This window comes from Cygnus olor, chromosome 1 (assembly GCF_009769625.2).
Source record: "Cygnus olor isolate bCygOlo1 chromosome 1, bCygOlo1.pri.v2, whole genome shotgun sequence".
Classification (NCBI taxonomy): domain Eukaryota; kingdom Metazoa; phylum Chordata; class Aves; order Anseriformes; family Anatidae; genus Cygnus; species Cygnus olor.
In genome coordinates this window covers 64,631,634-64,655,706 of record NC_049169.1, presented here as the reverse complement: position 1 = coordinate 64,655,706, position 24,073 = coordinate 64,631,634, and the positions used below count along the sequence as shown (strand labels likewise).

Genomic DNA, 24,073 nt, shown 5'->3' with positions numbered 1-24,073 from the left:
GGCTGAAATGGCCACAGGAACCATGCTGCTGCTTCTCACTGAATGGAAGAAGGTCTCATAAGGGAGGGGGTGCCAGAGGCTCAGCCTCAACAGGGATTTTTAAATCTATGGCTCTTACAGTGCCTCTAAGAGGGGTGAGTGCCCTTAGTCCTTTGCAGCCAGCACAGGGCACAGAGAAGGTGAGGTGTTGTGGACAGTTTAAGTCTCTTGGTGGGGGTAATGTGGCAGAGGTCTGTATGGATTAATGGGATCTGGGGTGTTAATGTTTCTCTCCCTGTCCCCGGACACCGGCAGGAAGCGAGTCCTGGGGCTCACGGATGGTATTCACAAACTGGGCACTGTGCGCTGGGAGCTGGCTCTGTGTCTCCTGCTGGCGTGGATCATCTGCTACTTCTGCATCTGGAAAGGGGTCAAGTCCACAGGCAAAGTAGGAACAGAGACTGTCCTCCTGGTCCATAAGCCTCCTTGTACCCATCTTACGTTTCTTTCCCAATCTCTTTTCCCTTTTCATGAAGTAGAGGCAGGTGACAGCACCAAGGTCAAACCTAAAATCTGATGGGGCCACGCTAATTTATATTGGTTGTAATTGACCTGTAAGAGGAAGAAAAAAAGAGTGGGTCAAGCAGGGAGGGAAGAACAGTGGTTGGAACTGATCAGGTTGGAACTGATGGGAACCTGAGGTCACCTTGGCCCTTCCAGATACCCACAGTGACCAATGGACACTCCACAAGTGCCCATGGGAACAATCCACTCACCAGTGTGTTGTCCCTCATTTTTGACTAGATCTTCTTCAGTGTTAATCTTCCTGTCCCTGGCAATAATTAAACACTTAAGCAAAATAGACAAGCTTCTGCCTGTAACCATCTCAGTGAATAGATCGTGAACCTCTCCTGCTTCTTTATCCTGCAAAATACTTGGGGTGGGAGGGATGTCTTTGTGCTCTCCGTTTATTCTGCCTGGCTCTGTGGGGTTTGGCTCAGCAGGTCACTTTGTGCATATTGCTGGTGAGGCTGGAGCCAGCGCTCCCTGCTGATGTTGATCTCATAGGTCAGGTGAACTGGTTGTCCCTCTGGGGTGGATGAGCGTGGGGTGCCTTGGGGTGGGTGTTAGGGATGCTGCTATGGCCTCAACTTGTTCAGGACCTCCTTCCATCCTGGAGATGCGATGAGATGAGAAAGGAAACAGTGAGTGCAGACAGTAGCTGTAATGCTTTTCCTGGGACTACAGGGGATTTTCCCATCACAAGTTTTGGGATACAGGACCTACTTTTTACTAGCCAGATGTTACGGACATGATGCAGTAACACAGGGGGGGGTTCTTCTGTCCTGAGACATGCCACAGGCCAGACAGGCCAGTTGTCTCCTCTGCAGGTAGTCATATTGAGATTTGCAGGGGGCACTGTCAAAAAATTCAGCTCCTTTCTTCTTTTTCCTCACTGACAACGTAGCAGGATAGGCAGTAGGGAGGTACCAGAAGCTCTGAGTATGTGCATAATTTTGTTCACCGGTTGCAGAGTAAACAGGATGCTGTGCTTGACTGACAGGCTGCACTGATCTGATTACCCTTCCAGACCCTTGTGTTTGTGCTTCTGTGATTTAAGGAGTCTAAGCCTAAAGAAGCAATGGTGACCTCTGGAAAATAATTTCGTTCAACTGCATGAAGGCTCATTTTCATTACAAGCCTTTTCCTTTTATGCATTTTGCCCACCTTTGTACTTTTTCCATGTTTCCTTTCCTTATGCGTCCAGCTGATGTGTATATATGTCCCGCAGAAGTGATTTCTGAAGGTAGATTTTCATATTTGTGCCAAAAGTGCTCATATTCTACTTCAGTAAGGGAACAGTAAAAGTGGCACGTACTGTGACTTATTTGACCAATTATCATTAAGCAGCAACAACTTCGTTTTCGACCCCTCACTATGAATCCATAGAGTAAACAAGACTGCGTATTACTTGGATGAATTTTAGTAATGAATACATGTTAGGAAGTTGCAGCTTGCTCGTGGATATTTTGCAAACAAACAAACAAAAATGTCAAGCTAGTCAATGGATTAGAGATGATTAATTCTAATTTAATATTTGTTTACATCACACGCAAGAAGACGTGAAAAGAGAGCTTTACATGAACAATGGTCCATGTCTCCTCATAAGGCTTTGAGGTTCTTGATGCCCCTATTTTTTACTTGTGAGCTCAGAAGAGATGAGGGAACCACATGAGCATCCTCTGGAAATGAGGTGTCTCAAACTGGGCACCAAAATTTGCTATTTAATTTGTAAAGCCCTTGCTGGGAATGGGATCATTTTAATAACTCCTCATTAAAACTCCGTGACAGGAAGAGACCTAGGTTTCTTTTGCAGCTCTAGAAAGATGAAGAGAACAGCTTGAGAGCAGGGAAATGATGATGGCTGGAAAGAGAAAATAGCAAGAGCAACCAGTGGCACAGCCTTGGGTGAGGAACAAAATGCAGATTAACTAAGCCACTGCTGAGATCTAACCTTGATTAATCCCTTCCCTTCCCCACGACTACTTTAGCAGAAGCAGCTATGGCCGACGGCAGAGCCAAGGCTGGTTTGTAGGGTGGGGGCTGCAGATGAGAGGAGCTGATGCCTGCCCCCCGTCCCCGCTGACCCTCTCCCCTGTGGTTTCCCCACGTCCACAGGTCGTGTACTTCACCGCCACCTTCCCGTACGTGATGCTCATCATCCTGCTGGTGCGGGGAGTCACGCTGCCGGGCGCCGCTGAGGGGATCATCTTCTACCTGAAGCCGGACATCTCCAGGCTGGCAGACCCGCAGGTGGGTGGGCGCAGGCCCTTGGGGCTGCTGCTGCGTGAGGATCTGGCTATCTTCCCTGACAGGGGACCTTCAAACCTCCGTAAGGAGCCGAGAGGGGTCCGTTCCCCGTGCAGCACAGCCTTTCTGCTCGTGCGCACAGCACGCGGGCATATAGTAGGTTGTTTCCACTCATGGGCTCAGCGAAAGCAGCACCGTGCATGAAATATTCAGCGCGGAGCAGATGGTCCTGCTGGTTCTTAAACACAAATAATTAGGGAAAGGTGGGGTGAAAACAATTTACCACTTTTCATTTCTTCTGGTCCTTTTAGAGCATTGTTTGGCTAGGACAGGGCGCTCCTGAGACCAACTGCATGCTGACAGTACACGCTGGAGCTGGGCAGTGGGTTCGCTTCCCCTGTCCCGGGCGGGCAGCACCTTGGGGGCTGCAGGACCCCCTTCTCAGGAGCCCCTGGTGTATTCTCTCTGCCTCAGCAGGCTGCTTTCCATTCCCAATGGGCTCAGCAGTGCCCCACAGGCTGCCTGTGCCATCCCAGGGAGGTGTCAATGTGGCCCCCCCGCCCTCGAGAAGAGCACTTAAACGCTGCCGCTGCTAATTATTCCACCACCAAATTTTCTCATGGAGGCTGCCAAGCAATATGCTTAGCCCACAGCCTCAGCTTACCTCCCGCATCTTCCCAGATGGCCGAAGCCCCAACTGCTCCCAAACCAGCTGCCAAACACACTGTCTTCCCCCAAATGGCTTTCAGATGCAATTATGTGTTGTCAATACAAAATCTGCAGTGCGCTGAGCGCGAGAGCCAGCTGAACATAAATGGCATTTTAATATCAAAATAAATAACAGCGGGGCGATATGGGCTGAATGTGTTTTATTCATGACCAGAGCTTATTCAGTGAAAACCTCCCTATCTTTTAAAAGCTAACCAAAGCTGACATGGTCTTTCTAGGCTGCTGCAAGGCAGTGCAGCAGGGCGGAGGGATGCTGCTGCTGATTTTAGGCGGAGTGTGAAGTTTGGGTGTAAAACAGGATGTGTGCATGTGCCCATGCCTACAGGGCTCCCATGTATGTGTGTATCTGCTAGAGATTCATGAGGATTTAAGTGCAAGTGCCCAGGCTGGGATTTTCTGAAGGCTGCCAAATTGCAGCTGCCTGCCTGTTTGCAGCTGGAGGCTGCTTAGAGGGAAAAGAGAGCAAGGGGGAGCGCACAGACAAACAAAGAGGTGGGCTGTTTTCCTTCCTGCCTGTTACCTTGCAGCTCAGGCAGGGCCAGGTTCACCCTGCAATGCACCAGGACAGCAAGGGACCCTCCACAGGGGAGAGGGCTGGAGCAGAGGTGAATGAGCCCACTCAGCTCTTCCCATGCAATGCCAGGGCAAAGGAGAACCTGGGTCTATGGCACCCAAAAACTGTTTGTTCTGCCCTGATGGAGGGGTTGTTACCAGACAGGGCACAGCCACTTGCTTATTTTGTTGCCAGGTCTGGAGACCACTGCCCTTTTCTCTTCCAGGTCTGGATGGATGCAGGCACTCAGATCCTCTTCTCCTATGCCATTTGCCAGGGGTGCCTCACAGCTCTGGGCAGCTACAACAAATATACCAACAACTGCTACAGGTAAGAGGAGCCTGGGCTCCTGGCAGCCTTCTGGAAATTTGCTGCCCCTTAGGAAGGCTCCGTCCACAGGGGAGACCTTGGGTCGTGCTCCTTTGCATGAGGAGGTGCTCAGAGTTTGGAAGCTGCAGGCAACACAGCATAGGGATGGAGAGGGGCTATGGGAACACACAAACTCCAGAAAATTGTTTTAGAAGTGCTCTCTTGCATGAGTCAGGTTGGAAATAGGAGGGATTGGAGGAGGAGGAATGGAAATGGAAAATGTGTCCAGCCACCTTGGAGACACCACGGGCTATTTTGACAGGGTGAGCGAACGGAAAGTTGCGTGGCCAGCTCTGCTGTCACTTGCTAGGCAGAGGAGATGGTATAAAGATGACGGTTGTTGGGCCCCCTGTTCCCCAGTGCTTTACTAACAGCAGGGTAATGTACTACCGGTGGCATTTTGATCCTATCAAGGAGATTAATCAAGTCTGTCTGGCCTCCTCCTTGCCCTTGGATTGTTTTCTCCATGGCCTGACATGAAGCTCAGTGAAGCCATCAGGACCATTTCTGACACATCCCCAGAGCCCCAAGGAGCTGGAGCTTTGCTATTCCTTCAAGTATTGCTCCGGCATGGATGGAAAATTTAACGGTACTCTGAGACATCAATCACCTCTCCTCTTCATCCCTTCCCAAATAGGTGCTGCTGTGGCTGCTGGGCAGGCAATTATTACTTCCCCACAGCTCCTCAAAATGTATCTGTCACCAATGGAGCGGTGCGCTGACACCTTCCTCTAGTATCTTAGGCGCCTTGCACAGTCATCTTAGCTCTGTGTGGCTCTCCAGCCCAAATGTGCTGGGCGCCTGCATTGCCCCATTGCAGCTGAGGCTGGCTTTGGGGGGAGCTGACATTTCTCGGTCCATGCTGTCTGTCCGGGGAAGCTGAGTACAGAAGTGACCCCGGGTGGACCTGCTGTGCAGAGGGGAACGATGCTCTCTCTGGTCTCCTCCCACAGGGACTGCTTCATGCTCTGCTTCCTGAACAGTGCCACCAGCTTCGTGGCTGGCTTTGCCATTTTCTCTGTGCTGGGCTTCATGGCTCGAGAGCAGGGTGTGCCCATTGCAGAAGTGGCTGAATCAGGTGGGTTTTGCCAGGAGACTTCAGAACCTGAGGAGGGTAGGGGGGGCTTTCTTGAAGTGAAATCCAGGATGTTACCTACATCCTTTATTGCTGTGAGTGTCTGCCGTGAGGTCTGCAGGACTGGTGCTCCTGGATGTGGCTTCCAGATGGAGCTGTCCCACACTCCCTAGTGTCACCACCTCTCCCTGCTGGGGTGACCAAACCATTGCCCTGTTTCCTGAAAGCCACCGTGCTTCTGGCCACTACTCTGCCAGGCCAGCATTTGGCATCTCATGCCCATGACATGGCTGCTGGGTGGTACATGTGGGCAGGGGGATGTAGGAAGACGAACTGTGAAGCAGGATGGTAACTCACGTTCTGTGCTCGTGGCAGGTGGTGGCATGGGGGAGCTCATGGTCATGCTGCTGTCTGTTGACAGGTCCTGGGCTGGCTTTCATAGCATACCCCACAGCAGTAACAATGATGCCTGTGTCTCAGCTCTGGTCCTGCCTCTTCTTCCTCATGTTGATCTTCTTGGGACTGGACAGCCAGGTACAGCAAACAGCCCCTCCTTCTCTAACTCCCAGGTACCTGTCACCACTCTGAGCGCTCCTGACACCCAAGGAAAAGGATGAGGTGTATGTGCTTTGCTAATATCTCAGGTACATTCCCCACACTGTTCACAGCACTTCCACGCTGTGGGTGCTCAGAGCCATGGCCAGTGGGTACATGTGGTGGCATCCTTCTCCTCAAAGGAGAGGTTGTCCCAGCTATTTACCCAGCTGCAAAGGGGAGTGGTGCTGTTTTCCACTGGCTGCATCTCACCAGAGCAATCCCCTGTGTGCTCTCCTCAGCACTGGTCCCATCTCTTACCTTCCTGTACCCCTGGTAGTGCAGGAGGAAAACTTGGTGGAGCCATGTGCAGTCTTTCTGTGCTGATTTGAGGGGTCAGGGGGGTGTCCCAGCATGGCTGCCAGGCAGAGTACTCTGCTCAGGCTCCACTTCGCAGCACCTCAACCCTTGAACATGGAGGAAGAGGTCTCACACCTCCATTTCTCATTTGTCCCCTGGGTCAAGGTCCCCTTCTGCATCACCTCACTTATGGCTCTGCTTCATGCTGGCCAAGCCATGTTGGCAGCGGCTGATGTTCCACCCCATGGGTGACATGTGTCACAGGACCAAGGGATGCTGCCACTGCCACCAGCCCTGCTGTGTGATGGGTGGGTTTGATGCCAGGGCTGAGCTGTGGCCCCACAGTCACCTGGCTCTCTTGAGCTTCACAGTGGCAAGGGGAGCTCCCTTCTGCCCCAGTCCTCCCTGGTGCCATCTCAGATGCTTCCTCACCCTGCTTAAGGACTGCATCTGCATGTGCTTGGGGAAGGAGAGACTTTCTGACCTGCCTTCTCCTGCAGTTCGTCTGTGTGGAAAGCATGGTGACAGCTCTTATTGACATGTTCCCGACCGTGTTTCGGAAGAAGGGGCGTCGGGAGCTGCTGATCCTAGCCATCGCGGTCATTTGCTACCTGCTGGGCCTACTGCTGGTCACTGAGGTAAGAAAGGTGGAGCTGGGCTACAACCAAGCACCATAAACCATGCTAGACTGCTTTGGAGGAGCACTTAGAGGCAGCAGGCTTGTCTTTGATGCTGTTATTTATTCTTAATTTCTAATGCATTAGCTGGTGTCTCTCCCAGCGAGTGCTGTGGCTGTGTGATGCTCCTACACTGATATAAAGCCACAGAACCGAGCCTGTCACAGCAACAGTCCTGCATCCCCACGAGGCTGCCTGACGCACAGCCCTGTGTAAATATCAGCTTGCTAAAATGAGCTGAGCTGTTCACATGTAGAGGCTGATCAGCAAGCATTTGCTGGCTACTTTCCACAAGGAACAGGGCAGCAGGAGGGAAGGATGGGGTAATGGATGCATCACCCTCTTCCCTGGGCCAGGGGAGAGCCTGTCATCCCTGGACCAGAGGCAGCAGAGTCGTCTTGATGCAGTGTTGATGCTATGCACGTGGTGCTTGTCCACAAAGTGTGGTGCTGTGCTGTGCGTGCATACCACACGCGTGGGCATGGGGCTCAGCCCTCCTCCGCGCTGTCCCCACCTGCTGTGTGGTGACAGCTAATTCCTGCTAAGCCTCTTAGCCACTGCTGAGTGATCCTCCAGCAGGATCCTGGCTCAGGATTTGCTGAAGGCAGCTCCCACTGTGATCAAGAGAGCTTTGACTGTGAAGCTGGGTTCAGGGATCCCATGGTTTTTGTGTGCCCCCTCTCACCAAAGTGCCTACGCCCATCACTGCAGGACATCACCCCACATCTGGTGGGATGAAGGGTTAACTCTTCTACTGCTCTGACGGTGTCTGGAGTCCTTCAGCACTGTTGGAAAGCATCCGCTCGACTTCTAACAGAGCGGCTTTCTCTTTGAGAAAACACATGAAAATACGAGGGAGGAGTCCACCGAGCTGCCTCAGAGGTAGCCGACGGCAACTGAGAAGGCTCAGCCCATAGGTAGGGGCAGCAGGGGAGGGGTGTGCTTCTGTCATCATGCTGCTTGGACCATGAGCAATGCATAAAGATAGATACAGATAAAATATCTGAATATCCTAATCCTCCAGATCCCAATATCTTAGGTGCAGAGATTTGCACTGCCACATAGTATTTTGAAACGATGCTGGTCACTTGCTATGTGGTTAATAAACAAACAAAACAAAACAAGCAAACGAACAAACCAAACCAAAATGAAACAAAAACAACAAAATGGTTCCCACTCCTGTGGGCACAGAAACCTGACACGACTCCCTCTACTCTCCCTTTTTCGCAGGGTGGGATGTATATCTTCCAGCTCTTTGATTACTATGCTGCCAGTGGCACGTGCCTGCTCTTTGTGGCCATTTTTGAAGTCATCTGTGTAGGATGGGTGTACGGTAAGTGGAAGACAAAAGCCTGTGTTGCTCCATCTCAAGGAAGGACTGGGAGTGAAGAAGTGGAGGTGGATGGAAAAGATCCATCCACTCCCTTAGGGGGCTAAGAAATGCTGCAATGACCCTCTTTCATTTCTGGTTTCCAGTGTGTTTCCTTACAACATTTTTTAACTGCTTCACATTTAGAGTAGGAATTTTCCATCTCTGAAGCTTCCTCATCTTGTGTATCTTTTCTTCTCTTCCCAGCTCTCCTTTGAGTTAGAAAATCACTTGCAGAGGAGTGACTGCTGCTCTCCAGTCTCTGTCTCAGTCTCCCTGTCCTGTGCCTTTGGTCTAGTCCTGCCAGTTCATTTCACACAAAGTGCTGGTGTGCAGACTTGCTATGCGTCGCATCTGCGATGATATATGTTTCTTGTTTGCACGGGCTGTGATGGCATTCATAGAAGTGTGTGGGACTTGGCTCTCAGGGAGTACTGTAACTAGACCATGCAGGAGCAGGATTAGGCTGAGCTCCATGAACTATCAGAAGGAAACCAACTGCTCGTCAGAGTGTGCAGTGAGAAGAGCATCCCATGTTATCCTAAAGGAGATCTCTGCCCTGCTGAGCAGTGCCTCAGCACACAGGCTGCAGTTCACCTCCCTGAAGCACGTGTTGAGGCTGGTAGTTTCCAACCGAAGGATGTAGTCGTGTATGATGTGGAACAGCTGCTTCCTCTTCTTCGCTTCATGGAGCTACAGGAGCTCAGCACCTGGAAGGATCGTGCAAAGTGATAGTAGGTGCCAGATTAGACCATGTTGCAACATCCCCCAAACCCCCACCAGGCAGTGTGTCTGTCCTAACCTAAGGAAAATTCTGCAGGCACAAGCATCATACTGTATCTCTTCTGACGGCCAGAAGTGTGTGCTTAGGAAAGAGTATAGTAGTAGGGTGTGTTGGAAATGATTCTTTCTGGAAATATTCTTCCAGCTTCTACCAGCTACTGTCTCAGGGATTTCTAGAGCCAGAAGTAAAATCTTTCTATTTATTTCACTTCTGTGATTTTTTCTAGTTGGGTCAGACAAGCATTTATCACCCACAAAACCCCATAGCAAGGAGCTCTATGGCTTGGTGTGTTGTTGCACGAGGAGTCACTAACTTTTGCTTGTTTTGAACCTGCCACCTGCTAATTTTATTTGGTGCCACCTAGGTCTTACTTTAGAAGAGACAGTGAACAGTCAGTCCCTCTTTGCCCTCTTCGCCACTTGGAGTTTTACGGAGGTTGCAGAGGCCATAGCTCAGTAGCTGATGAAGGGGTTCTTGGTTCTCCAAACACTTTATGTACAGCAATAGCCAATTTCTTGTCTGGATGGGCTCCCCTTTAACTGAAATGCGAGCAGGTCCAGCCGCTTGTGCTTGACCTCCCAGGGATGCAAGAAAGGCAGGTCTGTAGGAGAGATTTATTCCAGTGAGATGTCCTACAGGGGAAGCTCACCTGAGAGCTTGCAGTGCCAGATCCCGGCCAGGTTTAAATTTAGAGTCAACTTCTACACATCCCCCATGGGATTTCCAGGGAGAAGTAGACATTCCTGTCCATGCACGACAGGGCTCCACTATCAGCACACTGAGTTACATTAAACTTACAGTTTGTGCATCCTGCTGCCCTGCTCCTCATGGAAAGTAGCCATTACACAGGCCTGGTTCTGGGCTGAAACATACTCAGCGGGCTGAGGTGGGCCATCTTCGTGGAAAAGATGTGCCTAGTGCCAGCTACTGCTTTTTTCCCAGCCTCAGACTTGGCAGGACCGAGCCTCTTGCTTACACTGTGAAGAATTACAGCATTTTTGCTAACACAAATACGCGCTCTGAGTTTCCCCTCTCCCAGCACATACGCCAGCCACCCACCGCTTGGCAGCTTCCCTCTGCTGCCAGGCAGATGCTCTTGCTCAGATCCGAGGCTTTCCTCACGTATCGCCCTCTGCCCCTGCAAGGATCTCAGGCATCCCACCTGCAGGGAGATGCTGGAGGTGGTTTGATTTCTCCCCCACACCTCTGTCCCTCCTGTTTTGGGAGACCCAGCCCTCATACAAGCAAACACACCTTTTGCACACTGGGGTTTGCAGCACGATGCCACGGAAACGTGACGTGAGGAGGACGTTTTCCAGGCAGTCACAGTGTGCATATTAGGATCAGCTGTTGCAGGAGAAAAAGGGAGGGCCTCCATCGCTGCAAGAGAGCCGGGGCTGAAACCGCCAGGACTGTTTACAAAGCTAGAGCAAACTGAGGCCAGCAGGTACCTGTGTGCCCTGCTGGCATAAATCTTTCCCTGACTCTCTTACATACGTGCAGTGTGGCTACCAACAGCAGCAGGCTCCTCCTGGCTGGATCCTGCCCGTCAGGCTTGCACTCGCTGGGTGTGCTCTATCCTCTCAGGTGCACCTGCTACAGGCAACCTTACGTGCTTATTTACGGACAGCAAGGGCTCCTTAAAAGCACCTGGTACCCAAAGGGTGTGTTGTCCCTGCAGTGCCCCAACACCTCTGTTGCTGGCATTTTGCACGGGTTTGGTGCAGGGGTGTGCGCTGCAGGTTTGGGACAGCAAGGGAGCAGATACAAACTTAGCTTTGTGGTATGGAGCCAAGGATGTCACCTATTGACTTCCTGTGGATGAAATTCAATACACATGAATGCAAATAAATGCAGCTTTGGATAAAAGATTTAAAAGGGAGGACTTTTTTGTGTGTTCCAAACTAAAAATTTGAACAGATTGTATTGAGATATATTTCCCAGAATATATACACCATTTCTGGGTGTGGAAGAAAAAAAAAATCTTAGTCTCTTTCAGTTTGGGTATCACTTGCAGTTGTTATAAGCTACTTAAAAATGAGAAGGGTTCCACAAGGACAAAATACAAGGATATAAGCAATTCTACAGTTGGGTTAATATGAAATTTATTCCAATGAATTTATGTAGCAAAATAAAATGAGTTGCCAGGAAAGACTGCAGCATCTTTGAAAGCACACAGGATTGGTCAGCACAGGAGAAGTGATACCAGTGTGCACAGACAACTGCCCTGAGCCTGCACAGCAACTCCCTTGTCTTGGGATAATGGGGATAACAGCAAACATCTTTGTTCAATCCAACAGCAGTCTCTCTGAGGAGGTTTAAGGCTTTCCCCTCAGGAGCTTTATCTAATTCTGCTCATGCACTGGGAAGGAAGGGGAACTGCACATGTCCTCCAGCTTATAGTTTGCTCAAAAAGCCAATGCTGAGCAATTGAACTGATGACTTCTTAAGCTTGATTACTTCTTCATGTGCTTGTGAAATGCAGAACATATAAAACCTCCTGTTCATATACTCTCTGAGGCCATTCTTGTCAGGGCCCTTTGTCTTTCACCACTTCACCTCCTGACTGCCACAGTGGCCGTGGAAACCCAGGACCTGATGGCTATACTACAGGGAATAGGGATAAGGACGGGTGGAGGCATGCAGCAGCTAACAGTGTAAGGCTTGTGTTATTTCCTTGGTTGAGGATGGATGTCTGTTGTGTCTTTCTTTTGGTCTGACACCTTTGTGTTTCCTGGATCACTATGTCTCTTTCACTAGATCCAAATCTGCAGTGAAGCTGACTTCAGCCACCAGCGTAAATGAATTTATCCATCGTGTCTCTGACATCACGGTGTGTTTCTGTGGAAACACTGTATGGTATAAGAGACTGCACTGTGCTCAGATTGTAAACTGCAAGTCATATCATTTATCATGCTCTTCTCTTTTCCACCCCGTGGAAGATTTTGGCTTTTTGGCAGAACACGTGTTTATACCATCTCCCTTTCATCCCCAATATATTTTCAGAAATGCTATCTGACACCTCATGGGATTTACCGCTTGGAAGTTTTAGGGTTCTGTTCTCTGATGTAGGCTGTGCTCCCACACGAGTCTGCGCGTCCCCTGATATGCCACAGCTTGTTTTTGCTCGAGGCTACTTGTTAACTTGCCAACTCAAGATGGGAGCCATGAGGTATTCGAAGAACCTGTTCCTCCCCATCCTAAGTACTTCAAAAGGCTGGTTTTAAGAGAGCTTTCCTGCAAACATTAGTCATGGGATACAGAAAATTACACAAAGAATTACAGAAGAGAAAGCATACATAATGTGCTTTTGTAGAACTCACATAAAGGAATCGTAATACTGGGGCTTAATTCTAGGACAGAAAGCCCAAAATAAAACCTACCAAACCCTAAGCACTTGCAGGTGTGGTAAGTCCACTAGGCATATTTTGCCCAGCCTTCTGCTGTCAAGATGCAAAGAAGCATGGTCTCACCACACTTGTATGTGGGAACTGTGGCACGGCCATGAGTTCAAAATGGGGGGAACAACCCTAAAGGCAGAAGACTTCTTTATCAGCGAAGCACTGTGATAAAATGCAAGATAAATGTTATTTCATCCCAGAGGTACTTAATTGGTAACCCTTTCTCTGGAGAGGTTAGTTCCAGTATTTTGTCTAATATCATTACCCTATTTAATGAGGCAGTCTCATGTAGTACCTCTAGTAGTTAGGAAGATGTTAGGGCATCTTATAGAAGACTTTTTTGATTCTTCTTTCTTTTGAATCTCTTTTTGGCCAACATAAGGCTCTTACCCCTTGAAGACATCCTAGAGCCTACTACAAGGTCTGCTGAAGTCCATTTGCATTGTTTTGTTTCCTCTGTATACTATTGCATACATTTTCAATTTATGCTTTGGGTTGGGAAGAGTTAACGGACAGGTTCTTGTCAGTTGAAGAACTTTTAGATGATCTTTAGAGGTATATCCCTCTTTGGCGCATCATAAAGTTCAGTTGGGTGCAGATTATTATGGACAATGTAATCTAGTGAGTGAAGCTAAAGAGAGAAAGAAGAGATCAGACATCCACAGTGTAACTCAAAGCTTTCCAAAAAGTTATGGCTGAAGTTAAAAACTTCCATCTGCATTTAGCCACAGATGGGCTTTCTGAATGTCAGCAAAGCTTGTCACCTGTTATTTCACTAGGATAGCTATGTGTTTTGCCAGGAAGAGATATTGAGGACAGAGAAGGTTGGGATCTGAAGTGAGTAGTGATCGAAGGGAAGAGCAATGATCTCACCTCCTCACCTCTGACTTTGTCTCTGTGCTGGCCGGTGGTGAAGGAGCCAACCGCTTCTACGACAACATTGAGGACATGATTGGTTTCCGGCCATGGCCCTTGATCAAGATATGCTGGCTGGTGATCACCCCGGGCCTGTGCTTGGTGAGTATGTTCAATTACAACAACATCTCGTATTATTCTGGGTCCCTGCATTCTCTGTTTGATTTGTTTTCAAGGCGCTGCTGTAATTTTATCAAACCACTATGGAGAAGCACAAGTTTATCCATAGCTGAGGTGGCAACTTGTTTCCTTTGTAAAGCTTTATCTTTTGCTCGGAAAATTAACTAAGCCTGAAGAGCCATTTGTTTACTGCAAAGGCAAAAGAAAATGCACACTCAAAGTTTGAAGAGGTTTGGTCAAATTGCTTTTGAATAAAAAACTGGTGAGTATTACCCTGTTCTGAAATACTCACTTCAGCCTGTGTTCCTGTGACCTCCAATGGCTCAGAAATATGTTTTTATGGCCATTTGCTTTCCATGTTATTAAATATCTTTGAAAACTTCTGTGACAACTGTGTTTAAAATCAAGAAAACCCTAAGTCAGGCAAGTTCTTGACTCTTTAGATTTTATGTCCAGTCTTGCTCCACAGATGTTTACATGTTTTCTGAGGCAAATTCTGCTCCCGTGCCTGATCTTTTGAGCCGTTTTCTTTGGCCTCAGTAGGAACATAGACAGGACCTATAGCTACAGTTTACGAAATATTTCTAGTCTCCTGTCCTTGGACTCCACTAGTTGAATATTGGGGGAATCTTCAAAGCAAGCCTGATCCAGCCCAAATAATCTGAGAGCTCTGAGGCTAGAGACCCCCAAGAGGTATAAATCTGGGCCTGCATAGTACTTCTGTAGAGCTTCTGAGGGGGACAACAACAATTCCTGACCTTGATATGACTAAATTGTTGTCTTAGTGTCATGGACTCTCAGAGCTGCTACCAGATTTGCATAGGGTGTAGACGGGGAGCCTGAAGGCTTTGCACTACTGTGAAGCCTGGACCTGGCTGTGAGATGACCCCATGTGCAGTCAGCAGGCACCAAGCCCTGCAGCTAGCAATATCTGTGCTAGGTCATGTGAGGCAGCACACTCACTGCCACCTGGCTGGCACTTGCAGGGTGACCAGACTGCCATCTGGCTCTGTTCCCTGTCCCCTGGCTATGTCTGTGTTCTCTGCTCCTCAGGCTGTCTTCCTGTTCTCCCTGATCAAGTACACACCCTTGAAGTACAACAACACCTACGTGTACCCAACCTGGGGCTACGTGCTGGGCTGGATGATGGCACTCTCCTCCATGGTCTGCATTCCTCTCTATGCCATCTTCATCCTCCTGAGAACCAAGGGACCTCTGAAGCAGGTACTGAGATGGTGGTCGCTGGGTGAATTGCTGTTGCTTCCCCATGACGGCTCATGGGAAGGGCACCAGGGAAGATGCACTTAGCACATTTCTCCTCTGAGAAGGCAAGGGGGCGTGAAGGTGGCTTTTCCCCAGAATATCCTACATCTATTGCTAGCAGCTTGTGGGGCTTGGAGGTTCTCAGCACAGCTTCCAGCACAGCTTCCATCATCAAATGTCCAGTCTTCCATGAGACACAGTGCCACCACACATTGTGCAATGCGTACACACAGGCAGAACATCTCTAATGCTGGCTCCACTGACCAACGGAGGACCCCCTCAGTGTGGGCTATCTGAGGCCACAAGATGATTGGTTTGGCTTATTTTTCAGGTGGTCCTGCTAGCCATGTGAGTAAAGATGGCATAACACCATCTCCTCTTCCTTTACGGACTCACACTAGTGCACACCTGGTACAAAACCAGGATCTGTTTTGCCTTTACTTCTTGGCCCTTACCCTGCTCCCTTTTTAGTGCTGTGTGAGGGCTGTGTTATTTTCTCTGAAGAAATTGCACATGGACAGATTCGTAGAGGTCTACCGTATGCCATGGCCAAGCCTGCCTTCTTTCACTGTAGACCCCTTGGCCTCATCTTAGGAAGACTCTCTAGAAAGTCATGGCAGAGCTGGCTAATGCCTGTCTCAGGCTCAGACGAAGATGCAAAGAAATGCCCAGATGGGGACAGTGGTGATGAAAGTCTTCAGTGAAACAGTAAGAGGGGCAGAAACCACACAGGCAGGGAGGTAGAGGAGGAGTACAATGCTATTAAATAGTTCCCTTTTAGCTGCCTAAATAATATGCCTTTGGCCAAAGGCACGAAGAGGAGTTGCCCATGCAATCCCTTGATAAAGTGGCCTAATGGAAGATGAATTATAATTTCTCTTCACTACTGAACACAGATTTAAGGAAAGACACCTCAACCCTTCTACTTCCATATCTATTTCTATTTGGAAATTTACACCTCTCAGTGAGAGACACTGCAGGTGAGTCTCATGGCAAGTTGCTGTAGCACAGTTTGCTCCAAGCTCAGATCTGGAGTCCGGTCTCTTACAGCCCTCTCCCGTGCTCCGGGCCACGTAGCAGTACTGCATCTTTCCTGTCCCATGGCCAGTCTGAAGAGTAGGACTGGGTGACACCATGTCTGTGTCCTGCAGCTCAGAAGTTTCTGTATGAGGATGTGGAGCTGTCTGTGAAGTAATTGCCCAAATGTCCCGCTTGCTAAATAGGTAATATTTCTCACCTGTTGCAAAGTGCTTTGAGCCTTTGGGCTGAAATGCTGCTGTAAGTGGCGCTAATGCTTATTTTACAGCACATCCAAGGAATTGATTTGGCCAATTTCAGACTGAGGGTTTTTCTATTTGCCCTGGTTTGAATTATATTAGCTGTAATTTCTAGGGACTTCTCAGTTATATTATTACGAAGAAACTTTTGAGGATGTGCTTGAGGCATGCAGGAAGGAATCGGCTGCCAAGCTCGGGCTGATTCAGGGGAGAATCAAAGCCAACCGTGTGACACCTCCCAGAATATTTGCTCCTGTTTTGTAAACAAGTTATCTCAAAATATACCTGTTCCATTTTTCCAGTCACACCCCACAAATGTATTGAATTAATTTCCCGATACAGCTGCTTCCAGGTACAGTGCCTTTTAACTGAATATTGCAAACCTTTCACTGAAAGCAAGCATTTAATTGGTAATTATGATCAGTTGCTGCAACAAACCGATTCCTCTTGTTACACTTGACTAATCAAGAAACACAAATGTTGTTTCTTAATATGTCTGATTAAGACAGCTCAAGTCCCAAGCACTGAAAACTTGCAATGAGCTGCTGATAGAGTAGCTCCAGGCCAAGGCTGGTTTCATAAATCATGGGGCAAATACTTCTGAATAAATGACTGAAATCCTGAATCCTGGCAGGCACTTCACAGTGAGCAGAAGCACTGAAATTAATCAAATGGGTCATGGATGAGTTGCCTGCTCTGCTTTTGATGTGCTTTGCAAGGAAGGAGAGTACTGTGGCCTGAACAGCTCATGAAGGGACAAGTAGCTGTGGCTGTGGGTACTCAGCAGCGACATGATATCCCTGCCCCCACCAAACTCAATGGGAAGCAGGGTTACTTGGTATAGGGAAACAATATTGGGATTTACTCTTTTTTTTTTTTTTTCTTTTTCTTTTTTTCATGTGGCCATAGAAAATGTCTGTGGGGTAATAACCAGCATCTTTCTGCCAACAAGTACATCTGTGAGGAGCCCTGTATGTCAGGTTGTCAGTCCACAGCAAGGGTTTGAGCCCAGGAGTGGAATACTTTTTGCTGCAATCAGCTAAAGAATGCCTTCCCTCCTTCCTCTCCCTTCCACGGACGTGCAGCAGGAGAGGAGCAGGCGCATCAGCTCTCCAGATGCCTTTGCCCCCAGCAGTGGTTGTGGATCACTGTTTGGTGTCAGTTTGTTTATCAGCTCAATTAACAGAGAATTGCCCTCCACAGCGGCTCGTGCAGCTGATTTCCCCGGCGGAGGACCTGCCGCAGGTGAAGAAGCACACGGCGGGCCTGTCCGAACCAGAGCGCAAGGAGCAGTCCCCTCCAGTCCGGGAGGTGCTCAGCATCACAGAGAGAGAAACGCACTTCTGAGGCACTGGGGATGTCGTCTTCATTCTTCGGATTGATTCGCTCTCTCCTTCCTGAAGTGGTTTCTTTTCTCTCCTGGGCTCTTCCCTTCTCTCCTTCACGTCTGAGACACCGGGGACATCTCTCCTTCCAGCTTCAGGACACCCCACGGACAACTCTCCCTGCCGGAAGCGGGGCAAGGAGCAACATGCTTTTGTCAGAGGTGTCCTCCAGTACTGACACTGTCCGAGGGGGAAATAAATGTAAAAAAAGCAATATATTAACAAAAAAAAAAGGAAAGAAAAAAAAAGGGCAGTGATTTTGGGAGGAGGAAAGGAAACCACAGTGGTGAGAGAGAGCAGAGAATAAAGGCATGCAGGAGCAAAGTTAGGGATGCAAAGGCAAAAAACGATGGGGCGTTAGCACAGGAAATAAGTGAGTGGGCTCAGAAGTACATAAGCGTGAGGATGACAAAGGAAAGTGTATTGCTAGGTCACCTACATACGAGGGAGAGGGAACCAGTAATGTATCACAGGCAATGATGAAAGGAGGCTGCAGTGTGAGCAGTTACAGCTTTGTCTCTTGCTGAAAGGGACGAGTGACAGGGCAGTGGATGCAACCACAGTTACTGGTGATGGATCTCATGGCAAGCACACAGTGGAAAGGGGGTGAGGGATAGCTATCCAGGGGATGTGCTCTCAGTCAAACCCACATGGCCCAGTGAACATGCACCTGAGAGTGAAACAGCTGAGTCTTAGACGGTTCTCCCAGAAAAATCATGGAGCGAAGGCAAAGTCCCAGAGCAGTTTGGTTAAAAATGAGCTGCAGCACAACAGAGAGAAATGAGACCCCAGGGACTGCACGCCCACAAATTTAACTACACTGCTGGGGCATCTTATAGAGGAATTAATGAAGGAGTTGATGGGCCTGATTCTGCACTGCAGAGCAGCTTTGGGGCGAGGGTGGGAGAAGGATTGTGCTGCCTCGGCTCTGCTGGTGACCACTCAGGGGAGAAGGCAGGCAAAATTGGGCACAACAATCATAAGCTCAGGCAAGATAAAGGGATAATTAATAAATAAATGGGTTCATTGACAGCAGATTGTGTTGAATTAAGGGTGTCTCATTGCACGCATGGTTGTGAATGGGAGATATTTCACAGGGATGCAGTGTTTGGTGTGGTGCCACGCAGCCCTGTCCCGTAGATGCTGGGACATGTGTGGCCCTAATGTTTGGTTCCAAAGCCTACCTGAATGCCTATCAGGATTTCACGGTTAAAACCAGAGGAAAAGGCAGCAGCAGGATCTCCCTGGGAGCCTTACTGTAATCCAGGGCACGCACGGTGGTGTGGGGCTGCCTTGCAATAGTGCCATATCGCACCTTGCAGGAGAATTGCCATTAAAGAGAATCACGGGTGCCACAGGCTCCTTTCCCTTGTTCCACCTTCCAAGTAATTGCTTGTCCCCATGCTGTGTGGAGATAAACTGCCAGCACTAAAAGTAAGTGGGAAAATCAGGCCTCATCTGTGCCGCGCAGTACCTTTTCCAATTGCTATGGGAACCTTATCTTTTGCACTCTTCTGTGAGTTTAACTGGTGAATTAGCATAGGGCAATTTTTTTCCCATTTAATTTCCTTTCCTATAAAAAACTAAAAATCGTTGGTGAAATGAACGCTGAAAGTCAAGTATCAAATTTTTTACCTCTCTAGGATGTTATCATTTGATTGGAGAAGATTTGCTGTAGAAGGTAGAGATAGCTGGCAAACCTCTTCCTTGTTCACTACAAAGGACTGCAGCACCACATAAGGCACCATTTACTTTATTTTATTTTTTAAGAGCTAAATGTCACATTGCTGTAATAGTCCTGGGAAGAGCTTAAAATCCACAGGCTTGCAGCCATGCCCCATGGTAAGCGTTTTGATGTTTTCCTCCTCCCTTCCAGCAGTGCTGCTCACAATTTGGTGGGGTGAGCCACCCTGCAGCAGGTCCCTACCTGCAGCTGGAGCAAAAGCTGGAGGTCGCCACCATTGCAAGCCCAAGGCACGTGGTGGTGCCATGGGGGCCCAGCCTGATCATCTGGCAAAGCCACCAGCCCCATGGGTCTTGAGGGTGCTTGCCCTCCATCCACCACCCAACAGGAGGGCTGTTCACGGGGGTCTGGTTTTGGTGGTAACCACCATGTCAGTATTGGTCTTGAGGAAGATATCAGCCTTCTCTTCTTTAAGCAACATAAATTTAAGTAGCAGGACTGGGTCTTGCCACCCAGATTCAGTCTTAGGTATTAACACGGGCCTCTTGTATGACCCTTGGTAGGACGTTCAACCCTTTGGCTCCTGTTGCCATGCCTTTAAGGTGGAAGACAGTGTCTTGCTGCCAGGTGGTGGAGATGTGTTCACTTTTCCTGAGGTAGCCTGATAATACTGCAATAATCCTAGATAGAAACTAATCACTGTGGTGGTTTTACTCAGGTGGGCAGCTGAGCTCCACCACAACTGCTCTCTCACTCCCTCTCCTCAAAGAGGAATGGGGAGAAAATACAATGAAAAGGGCTCAAGGGTTGAGATAAGGACGAGGAGATCGCACAGTAATTATCGTGACGGGCAAAACAGACTCAGCATAGGGAGATAGTAAGATTTATTGCTTATTACTAACAAGCTAGAGAAGTGAGAAACAAAGGAAAGAAATCAAAAGCACCTTCCCCCCCATCCGCCCTCTTTCACCTCCTCCCCCCGAGCGGTGCAGGGGAACAGAGGAATGGGGGCTATGGTCAGTCTATAGCGCTGCTTCGCCGCCGCTCCTTCTCGATCACTCTCATCCCCTGTGCTGTGGGGTCCCTCCCACGGGATGCAGTCCTTGCCAAACTGATCCGGCGTGGGCTGCCCACAGGCAGCAGCTATTCAAGAACTGCTCCAGATATGGGTCCGTACCACAGGGTCCATCCCTCAGGAGCAAACTGCTCCAACCGGGGTCCCCCACAGGCAGCAGCTCCTGCCAGGTCACCTGCTCCTGCGTGCTCTCCTCTCCACGGGCTACAGGTCTGGCCCAGAATCTGCTCCGGCAGGGGTCTTCCACAGGCTGCAGCGTCTGTCAGTGCAGGTCCACCTGCTCCACCGTGGTCTCCTCCACGGGCTGCAGCGTGGAATCCTGCTCCACCGTGGTACTCCATGGGCTGCAGGGGGACAGCCTGCTTCACCATGGTCCTCACCACAGGCCGCAGGGGACTTCTGCTCTGGTGCCTGGAGCACCTCTCCCCCTCCTTCTTCACTGACCTTGGCACCTGCAAGGCTGTTCCTCACTCCTCTCACTCTCCCAGCTGCTGTGTGGCGCAGCGTTTGTTTTTTTTCCCCCATCTTAAATATGCTCTCGCAGAGGCGCAAAACAACATCACTTATTGGCTCGGCTCTGGACAGCAGTGGGGCCCCCTGCTACCAGAACCTTTCCACGTAAACCCACTGCACCAGTTCAGACCTGAAACCGTGCAGTATACAACTGCTCACCTGAAAAGGAAGAGTTTATTCAGATTGGATACAGTTACATAACACACTTGGAAGTATAACCCATTCCAGACTGGAATTCTGTCAGTTCTAAACTGGACTAACTATTATCACAGAAGCTGCAAAATACAGCTCAAAAGAAACTTCCTTCGCTAGTACGGCCCTCAGACTATTGTCCTCTTTCGTTGTTTCAGGTAGGCCGTGATGAAATAGGAAGAACTCCTCTAAGGACTATGAAGAAGGACTTCAGAGCCTTGGGGAGACTGGTCAAGGGTTCGGGAGCACAAGTCATGTTCTCCTCTATCCCTCCAGTTACAGGAAATAATGAGGGACTGGACATGATGAGCCAGCGGGTTAATAATTGTCTCCGAGCCTGGTGTAACCGGCAGGGTTTTGTTTTTTTTTTTGACCTTGAGTCGATTTACATGAGACCAAGCCTGCTGACAACAGACAGGAATGGGTCTTTCCACTGGCAGGAAAGGGTTTTAGGATGGGAGTTGGCAGGGTTCATTGATAGAGCTTTAAACTAGGTATGGAGGGGGGTGGGGGTGCAACCAGGAACACTATAAAGGAGCCTGAAGTAACATGCCAGTTCTTGCGGGTGAGGAGTGTGCTAGCAAGACCTTGCAGTCTTTTGTCTTGGTGAAGGATGAGGATGACATAACATTTATCAGGAAGGACACAAGGGTTGGTGAGAGGTTGGTTACTATGGAGACACCTGAGTATGGTCAAGAGGGTATTAGGGCTTCTCCCTCCCAAAAGGTGGCCCAGCTGAGGTACATTTACACTAATGCACGCAGTATGGGTAACAAACAGGAGGAGCTGGAGGCCACCATGCTAGTAGGAAACTATGATGTAGTTGCCATCACGGAAACCTGGTGGGATGATTCCCATGACTGGAGCTTGGCTGTTGATGGCTACAAACTGTTCAGAAGGGATAGGTGAGGAAGGAGGGGAGGAGGTGTTGCCCTCTATGTTAGGAAGTGGATGGATTGTGAAGAGCTGTGCCTGAGAAACAGCCATGACCAGCTTGAGAGCTTGTGGGTGAAAATCAAGGATTGATCTGGTAAAGGACATCTAGTGGTTGGGGTCTGCTACAGGGCCACCTGATTGGGGGAGTCTGTTGATGAGGTCTTCTTGCTTCAGCTGCAAGAACTGTCACACTCACAAGCTCTTGTCCTGATGGGGGATTTCAACCACCCGTATATCTGCATGGAGATTCCTGGAGTCTGTTGAGGATAACTTCCTGGACCAGGTAATAGACGGACCAACCCGAGGTGAAGCCTTACTAGACCTGGTGCTCACCAATGTGGAAGAGAGCATTAGAGAGGGTAAGATTGGAGGCCGCATGGGCTGTAGCGACCATGTCCTGGTGGAGTTTGTGATCTTGAGGAATATGGGTCTGGCAAAAAGCAGAGTCAGGACCCTGAACTTCAGGAGAGCAAACTTTGTGCTGCTCAAAGAATTACTGGCTGGGATCCCCTGGAAAACTGTCCTTAAGGACATAGGAACAGAACAGAGCTGGCAGCTCTTTAAGGACACCCTTCTGAGAGTGCAAGAGCTCAGAGGAACAGGTTGCCCAGAGAGTTTGTGGATGCCCCATCCCTGGAAGCATTCAAGGCCAGGCTGGATGTGGCTCTGGGCAGCCTGCTCTAGTGGTTAGCAACCCTGCCCAGAGCAGGGGGATTGAAACTAGATGATCTTTAAGGTCATTTTCAACCCAGGCCATTCTAGGATCTGTGTTATATGCAACATTGTTACTATCAAAAAAAAAGGCTTTATGTATAAGAAGTTATATGGTTTCAGGACTGCTAATAACATGCTTTAGGAGAACTCCCCAAGACAAATGTAAAACTGGAAAAAAAAGTAGTGAAGAAACAAAGGGAGGAAAGACATCAGCAGATTAAAGCAAAAGTCAGTATGTATCAACACGGAGGTTTAAAGCTCTGCAAGATTTAATGCAAGTCAGTTCCATTCCTCCTGCTACAAGGGACTCCAGACCACATTTTCTTCTGTCTAACTCATAGGAGGCAGCATGTCTAAATCAGAGATACTGCTTTAAAGTGTTTTATGGCAACCTCCCCACCAGGTTCCTTTTCAGGTTGCTTTGATTTCCACCATGACTTTACCTTCAAAGGTACTTCACAGCACACCAGCCAATTGCTCATGTGCCTGTCCCCAGCCTAGTTAAGGTTGCAGCTCTTGCTCTGACATGTGTTTTTTGTTATCATCTTCCTAAGCAACCCGAGGAAAGAGTACTCAATTCATGTGCAACCCAACATGAATATGTGTATATAAGACTACAAAGTGATGAAGTCCATGTTTTGAAAGGAATAATTTTGCAAAGATCCTGGATTCAGAGTTTAAGAATGTTTTTGTAAATAAATGTGCTTGTAATGAGGAAAAAAGCACAGAAGGTGGAATACATGCAAATGTGCCTTGGCATATGATTAGAAAAATTGTTTTGTGTCTATTCTATTACATAGCACTGATAGACAGACACCGACAGTCCAGCGCAGAGCCACAAGGATGATTAAGGGAGTGGAGCATCTTCCTTACGAGGAAAGGCTGAGGGAGCTGTGTCTCTTTAGCTTGGAGAAGAAGAGACTGAGGGGTGACCTTATTAATGTTTATAAATATGTCAAGGGCAAGTGTCAGGAGGACAGAGTCAGGCTCTTCTCGGTGACATCCAATGATAGGACAAGGGGCAATGGGTGCAAGCTGGAACATAGGAGGTTCCTCTTAAATATGAGACAAAATTTTTTTTACAGTGAGGGTGACAGAGCACTGGAACAGGCTCCCTGGGGTGGGTTGTGGAGTCTCCTTCTCTGGAGACTTTACAAACCCACCTGGACACATTCCTGTGTGACATGATTTAGGTGTTCCTGCTCCAGCAGGAGGATTGGACTAGATGATCTTTCAAGGTCCCTTCCAATCCCTAATATTCTGTGATTCTGTAATTCGTAGTCTCTGAGAATGGCACCTTTCCCGGAGCAATTCCTCCTTCTCAGACCGTCCGTTGCTCTTACAGTTCCTTGCCTTTG

General features: G+C 48.8%; 1 protein-coding gene across 1 annotated transcript in view; it reads left to right on the top strand.

Moving 5' to 3' along the window:
• The window catches only part of SLC6A12 (solute carrier family 6 member 12), a 33,576-nt gene extending 15,354 nt beyond the window's left edge, over positions 1-18,222 (top strand). Inside the window, exons 6-15 of the mRNA XM_040562109.1 lie at positions 295-427; positions 2,659-2,793; positions 4,299-4,402; positions 5,395-5,519; positions 5,938-6,050; positions 6,911-7,048; positions 8,318-8,420; positions 13,558-13,658; positions 14,730-14,900; positions 17,420-18,222. Of these exons, the coding sequence (XP_040418043.1) occupies positions 295-427; positions 2,659-2,793; positions 4,299-4,402; positions 5,395-5,519; positions 5,938-6,050; positions 6,911-7,048; positions 8,318-8,420; positions 13,558-13,658; positions 14,730-14,900; positions 17,420-17,563 (1,267 nt within the window). The 3' untranslated portion in view covers positions 17,564-18,222. The remainder of the gene's footprint in view (positions 1-294; positions 428-2,658; positions 2,794-4,298; positions 4,403-5,394; positions 5,520-5,937; positions 6,051-6,910; positions 7,049-8,317; positions 8,421-13,557; positions 13,659-14,729; positions 14,901-17,419) is intronic.
• Positions 18,223-24,073: the final 5,851 nt, after the last annotated feature.